This window comes from Mandrillus leucophaeus, unplaced genomic scaffold, assembly GCF_000951045.1.
Source record: "Mandrillus leucophaeus isolate KB7577 unplaced genomic scaffold, Mleu.le_1.0 Scaffold48, whole genome shotgun sequence".
NCBI classification, from domain to species: domain Eukaryota; kingdom Metazoa; phylum Chordata; class Mammalia; order Primates; family Cercopithecidae; genus Mandrillus; species Mandrillus leucophaeus.
Window position 1 is genome coordinate 4,860,311 of NW_012105142.1, and position 10,027 is coordinate 4,870,337.

At 43.9% G+C, this 10,027-nt stretch overlaps 1 protein-coding gene across 1 annotated transcript; it reads left to right on the forward strand.

Moving 5' to 3' along the window:
• The first annotated feature begins 4,011 nt into the window (after nt 1–4,011).
• Nucleotides 4,012–9,313, forward strand: LOC105550366 (cytochrome b-c1 complex subunit Rieske, mitochondrial). Its single transcript, XM_011995273.1, has 2 exons — nt 4,012–4,634; nt 8,426–9,313. The coding sequence occupies exons 1-2, from the start codon at nt 4,421–4,423 to the stop codon at nt 9,034–9,036; spliced, it is 825 nt and encodes a 274-aa protein (XP_011850663.1). The 5' UTR covers nt 4,012–4,420; the 3' UTR covers nt 9,037–9,313.
• The last annotated feature ends 714 nt before the right edge of the window (nt 9,314–10,027 follow it).

Consider the following 10,027-nt stretch of genomic DNA (forward strand, 5'->3'; position numbering starts at 1 on the left):
GAAGAGGGCTGGGCGTGGTGGTTCGCACCTGTAATCCCAGCACTTTGGGAAGCTGTGGTGGGCGGATCACGTGAGGTCAAGAGTTTGAGACCAGCCTGGCCAACATGGCAAAACCCCATCTCTACTAAAAATACAAAAATTAGCTGGGCGTGGTGGAACGTGCCTGTGATCCCAGCTACTCGGAAGGCTGAGGCAAAATTGCTTGAACCCAGGAGGCAGAGGTTGCAGTGATCACACCACTGCACTCCAGCCTGGGCAACAGAGCAAAACTTCGTCTCAAAAAAAAAAAAAAAAAAAAGCAAACAGACTGTAGGGAACAGGAAGTATCTAGACTACAATTCACACTAGGAGATTCCCCTGCGTATCGGTATTCTGCTCTGTTACTCTCCGGAATCAATCGATCATGCTTGTGCAAGGAATCATATAAACCTGAGGTCCCAAACTCGAGGCCTCAGCAGATGGGCAGGTAATGGAACTGAATGGATGCAGTGGGAAAGGACCTAGACCACCAAGCAGGTACCTACCCTGACTGACAGCACCCCACTGTCTTTCTCTATGTTGAGGACACGGGCCTCGAGTGGCTTAAAATAATGCAATTTTATTATTTTACAATTCTGGAGGTCTGAAGCCTAACACGGGTCTGTAGGGCTGCACTTCTTCTAGAGACTCTAAGGGAGACTGTTTCCTTTCCATTTCCAGCTCCACCTCTGCCTGCAGGCCCCTCCTCTGGCTCCACCCTCAAAGCCAGCAGTGTGGCATTTCTGTCCTCTCACCTCTTGCTTCCCTCCTCTAAGACCCTATGAACACGCTGCACCCACCCGGACAGTGCAGGAAGACTCTCTGATATGGTTTGGCTCTGTGTCCCCACCCAGATCTCACCTTGAATTGTTACAATCCCCTTGAATTGTAACCAAGGTGGGACCAGGTGGAGGTGATGGATCATGGGGGCAGTTTCCCCCATGTTGTTCTCATGATAGTGAGTTATCATGAGATCTGATAGTTTTATAAGGGGTTTCCCCCTCGCTGGGCTCTTATTCTCTCTCCTGCCACCCTGTGAAGAGGTCCCTCCTGCCATGATTGTAAATTTCCTGAGGGTGTCCCCAACCTGCCCTGCTCAGCTGTGAGCTGTAATTTACAAATTAAACCTCTTTTCTTTGTAAATTACCCAGTCTCAGGTATTTCTTCATAGCTGCATGACAAGGACTAATACACTCTCCCTATCTCAATCTCCAATCACAGCTACAACATTCCTTTGCCATGTAAAGTAACATACTCCCAGGTTCCAGGGATTAGGCTGTGGACATTTTTGTGGCGAGGCATTATTCCATCTACCATAGTTTGTATGTGGGAATACTCACAATTTGTAAATGCTAGCAAATAATTCTGAGGTTCATAGCACTGTGTATGCCAGATCACCAGGTGTCTCTGGGCAGAAATGAGTGGGGAGAGAGTGAATCTCCAGTCCATGACTTCTGACCTCTGATTTAAACAGTATTTGTTAAAAGGAAGGCTTGGTGTCGTGCTTCCTCCTGCCTTGTTCATACATACGCATTGCTTGTCAGACTTCCAGAGAACTGAGAAGCTTACCAAGCATTTATGTTCCCAGGCCTGTGGCTATTTTTTCCCCTCAGTTTACAAAACTAACAATGTTTGTTAAGCTCTCGTTGTATGCCAGTGTGCTAAATATTTCACATGGATTCTTTATTTTAATTTGCACAGCAATCTCATTTTTATCTCTGTTTTTTACAAATAAGAAATCTGACACTCAGTAATGTTGCCCGACATCACACAGGTAGTAAGGGGCAGAGCTGGCATGAAAGTCAGGCTGTCTGGCTCCAGAGTGAGCTGATACATGAAAGCTAAAGCCCTTTTCAGTTAAATAACAACCACTGAGGGGTTGCAGTGGTGTGCACCTGTAGTCCCAGCTACTCTGGAGGCTAAGGTAGGAGGATTGCTTGAGGCCAGGAGTTTGAGACCAGCCTGGGCAACATAGCAAGACCCTCATCTACCAAGTGGAACCCAGGCTGGCCTACAGAAGTCCAAGTTCCAGTATGCCTGCCACTCCTGGACATTGGCCTCCTTCTTCCACGAGAGGACAGATGTTCCGCTATATGGTTACCCTTTTCTCTGCTGCAACACTGGACTAGAACCACTACCAGATGGGTTCTTATCAATGTGTCTTTGGGCAGGTCATTTGTCTTCTCTGAGTCTTAGTTTCTTCATCTAGAAAATAGGAAGTTATTATTATTATGGATATTTACATACGGTGTGCCAGGCACAGTTCTAGTCATTTTACATATATTAATCCATTTCATCCTTAAAATAACTCTCTAGGGTAGACCCTGTTATTATCTCTGTTTTGCAAGAGAAAGACTGAGAGGCACACACAGAGATTAAATAACTTGCCCTAGGGCACAGCTAGTGAGTGGTGAAACTAAAATTGAACGCAGGAAGTCGGGAGATAATTCCTATTCTGTTCACCCAACTGGGACATTGTGAAGGTTTTGTGAAGACTCCTTCATTCATTCATTCACTCGTTCATTCATTCATTTTTCATTTACTCTTACCAACTCAGAGGACAGTTGTGATATTATTTCATGTGAAGCACTCAAACCATGCATGGTGTGTGACAACTTCTCTGGAAATGTCTTTTATCCTAAGGTTGTTGCCAGGGGAGAGTACTGAGCCAGCTGTGTGATGAGCCTGGCCAGGGTGGCCCCTGAGGAGGCAGCCCCCAGTCTTGAGAGTACAATATAATCCCTTGGGCTATAAGGCTGGGAAAAGCCCAGGCCCTAAGAGGAGTCATAGGAAGGTCAAAGGGGAAAACTGTCAGTACACTTTGGACATGGCGTGAGGAATAACGGTGAGTCAGCAAGGATCAAAGGAAGGCTTCTTAGAGGAGGTGGCATTTCGGATAAAAACACCACCAGCAAATCCTCACTTGGTGCTGCCTGTGTGCTGGGCCTGCTTGTAGGTGCTTTACACATTTCAGTACATTTACTCCTCCCAGTAACTTTACAACACACATGGCATCATTACTGCCCCCTTTTGGCAGGCGAGGAAACTGAGGCACAGAGAGGTGAAGGAACTTGCCCAGATCACAGAGCCCATGCACAGCACAGAGCCAATTCTGTGCACTGCTTATATTAACATTTACTTAATATTTAAATCATTTTTGACCTAAATAAATGAAAAACTTTATCTCAGTATAGTACAGAATAGAAAACCAGTATGGAAAGAAAATCAATACTATGAACCATACAACGAAATCACTCAAGACTCAGTTGTCTGATAAGAGCTTCTAATTCAAGATCTTTTCTGTTAAAAGTGGGAGATAAGTGTAGAGAGGAATTAAAGATATATTAGGATCAAACTGAGGCCAAGTGCATTGGCTCATGCCTATAATCCCAGTACTTTGGGAGGCGGAGACAGGATTCCTTGGGGCCAGGAGTTTGAGACTGGACTAGGCAATATAGTGAGACCCCATCTGTACGTGTGTGTGTGTGTGTGTGTGTGTTTTAATTAAAGATGTATTAGTACCAAACTGAGACTTTCTCATTGGTGCAATCAGGATTGAAAGAGAAAAACAAAACAAAACAAAACAAAAACGTTCTCACGATGTGATGGAAGGTGAATGAGCCAACTCTGCATCCTCTAAAATTCTAAAATCTTACTTGGGGAAACAGTGGTGTCACTGAAGAGCCCAGACTCAGGAGACAGATTACCCTGCTTCACATTTTGCTGGTTATCCAGTTCCGGGAAAAGAATCTCTCTGCACCGCGGTTTCTTCATGGGCAAAATGCTGATACTAATAGCTCTGACTTCATAGAGACCTTGATAACAAATGAAAGAAGGTAGGTATAATAAAACACAAAACCAAATACACAGCGAATGCTTAATAAACATAATCCATTAGCATTATCGAGTTTTGCACAGATGCCTCTGGCCTTTTTGTTGTTGTTGCTGTTAGACGAAGATAATAAAAATCATCATAGTAAAAATATAGCGATTACTATGTGCCGGACTTTGTCCTAGTTGAGATATAGTACCATCCTAAGTTAAACTATAATCGTTTATTGTTATCTTTAGGTCTTCCTGGATGACATTTTTACTCTAAAGGATCGTAAAGTCGGCCCATCGGACGTCACTGGAGTCCCCTGTTCAGCCCTCTCTTTCTTCTGGGCATCTCTCGGGACACAGACCAAGTGGCACCGGGACTGACAGGTGGGCCGCAAGCCCCGCCCCCAGCGAGGGCTTGTAGCCGCGTCCCCTGACGCAGCGCCTCTCCAGGTTTGCCCCGCCCTGCAGGACTTACTTTCCGGCGCCGCGCTGACGCCACGCGTTCCGCGCCTCTTCGCGCCTGCGCCGTGGTTGGAAGGTCGTCCCTGTGACCGGCTTGGCGGTTGGAGCAGCTGTCGCCATGTTGTCGGTCGCAGCCCGCTCGGGACCGTTCGCGCCCGTCTTGTCGGCCACGTCCCGCGGGGTGGCGGGCGCGCTGCGGCCCTTGGTGCAGGCCACGGTGCCCGCCACCCCGAAGCCGCCTGTGCTGGACCTGAAGCGGCCCTTCCTCAGCCGGGAGTCGCTGAGCGGCCAGGCCGTGCGCCGGCCTTTGGTCGCCTCCGTGGGCCTCAATGGTGAGCCGGGGCGAGGGCCACAAGCGGGGCTGAGGGTCTCTCGGTGCCCGCTCCTCTGGTCCCCAGCAGGGAGCGGCCGCGGGTGCACGAGCGGAGCCTGAATCAGGTCGGGCTGGGCGGCCTCCGCGACGCTGGGCATGGCACCCGGGCCGGGGTTGTCTTTCGGGGGCCGGCCTGGACTCGCGTCCGCCGGCTCCACCGGGTTCCTCCTCGGCCGAGTTCACGAGTTCTGAAGTCCCGCTGCTCCAGCCACCTCTGAGGGGTTTTGTTGCTTGCAGGTCGTTTGACCTTGGGCAAGTTTCTAAACGTACTTCCTGTGAAATGGATTCATATCTTTACCAATTTTGTAGGGGTGTCGTGAGGCTTAGATGGAGGAATTCTACGTAAAGCCATTAGCACGGTTTGGGCACTTACATGCTTAAGAAGTGGAAACTTACTAATACTTGGGAAGTTGGTCTTCTCACCACTACCGACCCCTTCAGTGTCCTTCCCCTTCACCCCCCCCACGAAAAAAAAAAAAAAAAAAAACATACACAAGGTCAGTTACAGTGTAGTGTCACAACATAATCAGTCCTCAAGAACGGGGAGAGATTGATGACTTTTACATTTTACAGATGAGAAAACAGATGAGGTAGACTAACTCGCACCAGGATCCGTGGTGTGGACATGTGGTAGCAGGGATTTGACAAGACGGATTGTCGTAGCCACTGAGCTCTTCGCAGGGGCTGTTCTACACCCTCTGTCCTTAGATCCCGGTTTATCTTCTTTGCCTCGCCTTCCATCTTTACTTGGCCCGGTATCGGAGATAGAGAAATGGCAGCCTATGGGCAGTGTGCCTGCAGGCTTTGTAGTTTTCAGAAAAACTGTAAAGACTAACGCCATCTCTTAAAATGCTGGAAGCTGGCAATACTGGGATCTAGTTTCTACTTGGGAAAAGTCCGTAGTGTGCTGTGTAGTGGCCGTCCCCATAGTTGGAACAAGTGGTCTTCTCCAGTTTGTCACAGTCTTTACCAGGTCTGCGTGTTTCATTGTGTTACCAGCTTGGCTCCATTGATAGCTGTGTGTGACTCTTCCCCTACGAGCTAACCAAATTGCCGGACACTTTTCTTTTTACTCTGCCTTCACTCACCCTGGGCTCTGCACTTTCTCCATGGTCCTTCCACTAAGTTGCTACATGTCCACATGTTTTCCTTACCTATCTTTTCAATCTCAGTTAAGGATCAGGTGAATAAAGTTTTTATTTGCTGATTTGTCTGTCTGTATAGCACATCCACTTTACACTCTGTATTGTGTTTATTAGTAACTCCTCCAACCTTGGGCTTAAGGGCATAGAAAAGGTAATGTCTTCTTTATTTTTCTATCTTTCACAGCGTCGGATTTCGTATACAGTTAGTGCAAAGTATTTGTGAATGAATGAATGTTAAGGGGCACCAATGGGTTTTGAAGAAACTGTCCATGGCGGGTGTAGAGTACCCTAGCCCATCCTTGGGACCTGGAGGTGAGAAGGAAGGAAGGAGAACATTTCAATAGCAACAGAAAAGCATCTTTGGAATTTGTCGTATTGCTAGAGTTTCTTCAAAAAATTGGAGGCTCACCTGACTTAAGAAATTTTTTTTAGAAACAGGCAAATAATGTAGGACCATGAGGCAAAAACCTTTTCTGTAATCATTTCAGCCTGTAATTTAAGTTCACGTTATAACCTGTCTAGGTTTATGGAAAGATGGTTAATGGAAGGGGAGGGGTTGGATCTGGAGAAGATTGTTGAGTTGGAGAGGAAGGTTGTACTATTTTCGTGCAGATTTCCAAGGCGCATTGGAGCTCACCTTAAAATGAAACTTGTTTTGTTAAAATTCCTTAAATTTTATCCTTTAAGTGTTTGATTTTGCTTTAGGTTAGAATTAAATCTAGCATCTTACTAAAAGACAGAGCTAATGCAGCTCATGTAAGTATTTGGAGAATGATTTATGCAATAGGGCAATTTAATTTCTGAAAGGATTCTTGGTGGTGTAGCCTACTAAAGTGTAACCAGGTAGGTAGAGTGGGAGGAGACTTTTGCCACCTAATCTCTGAATGAGAAGTGCAAAGCCATTTTATTGAATTTTCTTATACATTTCCTTGAATAGTGTTAAGGATTGTGGATACTGTTTTTAATGTAGAAGTATGAACTTTTGATTCTTTTATCTCTTAGGTAGGAAACACATCTTTTCTGTAATCCCAGGTAGAGCTAGGAGCAAGTAATTTATGCTTAATTCCAAATGTCAGTGTATACTGGCAGGTTAGCATTTATTTGTTAAGAGTAGTAGTATAGGATGTAATGTCACTTTGACTCCACAGATTCTGGGATGTGAATCTCAAGTTGCCATTATCTGTGTCCTGGTCTTCAGGAAATGATTGAGTTAGTCAGAAAAGCATATAGGGTGATTTTGATAGGTTTCACTATTGTTTGTGAATACTTCTGGCTTCCATAAAGTTATTGACTTGAGAATCATGTGAAAAGCAGTTCAAGTATTCCGTATGGTAATGTTTGACTACTCAAGGAAGTACAGTATATTAGGAAGATATCCTAGTAGAAGAAGGTAGAATTGCAGTTTATTACGATAAAAATGCATCTTAAAAGAAATCTTTGTTTTGGAAACACGTTTTCTAAAAGAGGAATTTTTAGTGTCCCCTTTTTTAAAAAGGAAACTTTGTGGCAGATTTCTTAAGATGAATGTACAATCTGCAAAGAGGTTTGCTTCCTGATACATACTTAGAGGTCGTACTAGTTAAAAAAGTTTTTTGGTCGGGTATTTAAAAGTAGTATGGGAGAGAAGGATGTAACTGTGTCGTGTTTTTGTTTTTTAAACTACCAAAGAAACTACTCGCTCCCAAAGTACTACATAGTAATTATTTAACATTCATTTGGGCTCTTTTATGGCCTACACTAGAAGTGCCCCAGTTGAGAGAACTGCAGCAGTGAAAAGGAAAGATAATACCCCTGCTTTTACAGTAACTGTTGCCCTTTAGTGAATAGGGGGAGATATGAAAATTTTGTCCTTTTTTCCCCTCGCTAAATCGAAATAATTAGTTCTTTTGCAGATTTCATTGTATTTTGAGAGCTCTGATAAGGATGTCTTTCTCTGCTTATTAGTGGTTTTAAGTTAAAGTAATACTATTTATACCCTAGAGTATAAAATAGAAACCTTAATTTTTCTGCAACTAGAGTTATACAGTTCACAGGATGTTTATTATTGTGTCATTATTGTTTTATGGATTGTTAACAGTTTTTTTCCGAGAATATAGATTGGACTATAAGGGGCGGACATTTGCATTAATAAGGTGATCACACGTCAACTTACTGTGTGGACTAGATGAGTGTTAGGGCCTCCTTCTAATCCAGAGAGTATGGGAGGTATTTAGCATGATTTATATAGCATGTCTTGGCAGTTGAATTTTTGGAAATTTTGAAGTATTACTGTTTATTTTGCTGTTTAACGTTTTTAGCGCGATGCACTGAGATGTTGTGAATCCTGAATCAGCAATGTTCAACCAACCAGGAGTAGCTCAATTTACAAATAGTATCTTGTGATTTCATACCAATCTGATAGGTAGTGGTTCACTTCATTTCATTTTTGAGATTTTATATGCTAGCACCGCCAATTTGACTTGTTCTGAGACCCAGTGAGTGCCATGTTTCACATTTTTAGAATTTGATTTTTTACCTGTGGATCCATAAAAGACTGTTTCTTGATGTATACTCCTTTCAGGATACTCATCTAATTGTGTTTTTTAACCTTCTGCTTGTCTTGCAGTCCCTGCTTCTGTTTGTTATTCCCACACAGACGTCAAGGTGCCTGACTTCTATGACTACCGCCGCCTTGAAGTTTTAGATAGTACGAAGTCTTCCAGAGAGAGCAGCGAGGCTAGGAAAGGTTTCTCCTATTTGATAACTGCAGTAACTACTGTGGGTGTTGCATATGCTGCCAAGAATGCCGTCACCCAGTTCATTTCCTCCATGAGTGCTTCTGCTGATGTGTTGGCTTTGGCGAAAATCGAAATCAAGTTATCCGATATTCCAGAAGGCAAGAACATGACTTTCCAATGGAGAGGCAAACCCCTGTTTGTGCGTCATAGAACCCAGAAGGAAATTGAGCAGGAAGCTGCAGTTGAATTGTCCCAGTTGAGGGACCCACAGCATGATCTAGATCGAGTAAAGAAGCCTAAATGGGTTATCCTGATAGGTGTTTGCACTCATCTTGGTTGTGTACCCATTGCAAATGCAGGAGATTTTGGTGGTTTTTACTGCCCTTGCCATGGGTCACATTATGATGTATCTGGCAGGATCAGATTGGGCCCTGCTCCTCTCAACCTTGAAGTCCCCCCATATGAGTTCACCAGTGATGATATGGTGGTTGTTGGTTAGAGACTTGGACTCAAGTCATAGGCTTCTTTCAGTCTTTATGTCACCTTAGAAGACTTATTTGAGAGCACGCCTTCTGTACCTGAAGTTGATTTGAAATATGTAAGAATTGATGATGTGTTTGCAACATTAATGTGAAGTAAATTGAATTTAATGTTGAATACTTTCAAGCATTCACTTAATAAAGCCGCTGTTAAGCATTGTTGTGCTCAGTCATACATTTGAAAGGTACAATGTCTTTTTAGCTAATTCTAATTAAAAATTACAGACTGATGTACAATATACTTGTGAAATCTGTAACTGACTTTATCTTTTTGCCCAAATATTTGCTTCCTGCTTTGCGTCAGGGACAGAGATTCTGCAAAGCTCATTGTTGGGATGAAGTAAAATTAACGTGTCATCTCTAAGTCCTGGGAGGTATCTATGGCATTGACAGAAACAGTAGTATCTAGGTATTTCTTATTCACCGGACTTGGTAAGAGTACTCGCTATGTGTTTCCTCCCTACTGTGTAAGCTGTGTGATAATGTCAGCTCTAATCTGTGGGAAAGAGTCCTGAATGAGGCATTAGTAGCTCTGAGGGTTTATCTTCAGGTCTGGTCTGCTGGTTTTTCTCCTTAAGTGACAGGCCAGGAAATTTTATTAGTCCCTTATGAGTGTAAATTAATACTTAAAAATCCTTTAGTCTTAATAGGCAGTGATGGGATATTATCTGAGAGAAGCTTTCCAAAATGAGAGTGCTCTGCCATTTATTTCATTTCGTGTGTGGATCGTTATGTCCCCAAAGCTCCTGCATCCACTCTATCAGGAGGCAGCAAGGGAGCATCTGAGACCTAACATTGCCTGCATGCAGAAGTGGTCCTGCTGGGTTTGTTTCTGTAGTGATGACACAATGTTTTTTCCTGTTGGGTTTACAGTCACTCAGCACTTTTCACTGTAAGATGGTGTGGAACCAGACGCAGAGCACATCAGAATTCACATCCTATTTTCTTCTG

Coding starts and splice junctions, on each gene's coding strand:
- LOC105550366 (XM_011995273.1), top strand. CDS start 4,421: ATGTTGTCGGTCGCAGCCCGCTCGGGACCGTTCGCGCCCGTCTTGTCG. Junction 4,635..8,425: donor CGCCTCCGTGGGCCTCAATG/GTGAGCCGGGGC, acceptor CTTGTCTTGCAG/TCCCTGCTTCTGTTTGTTAT.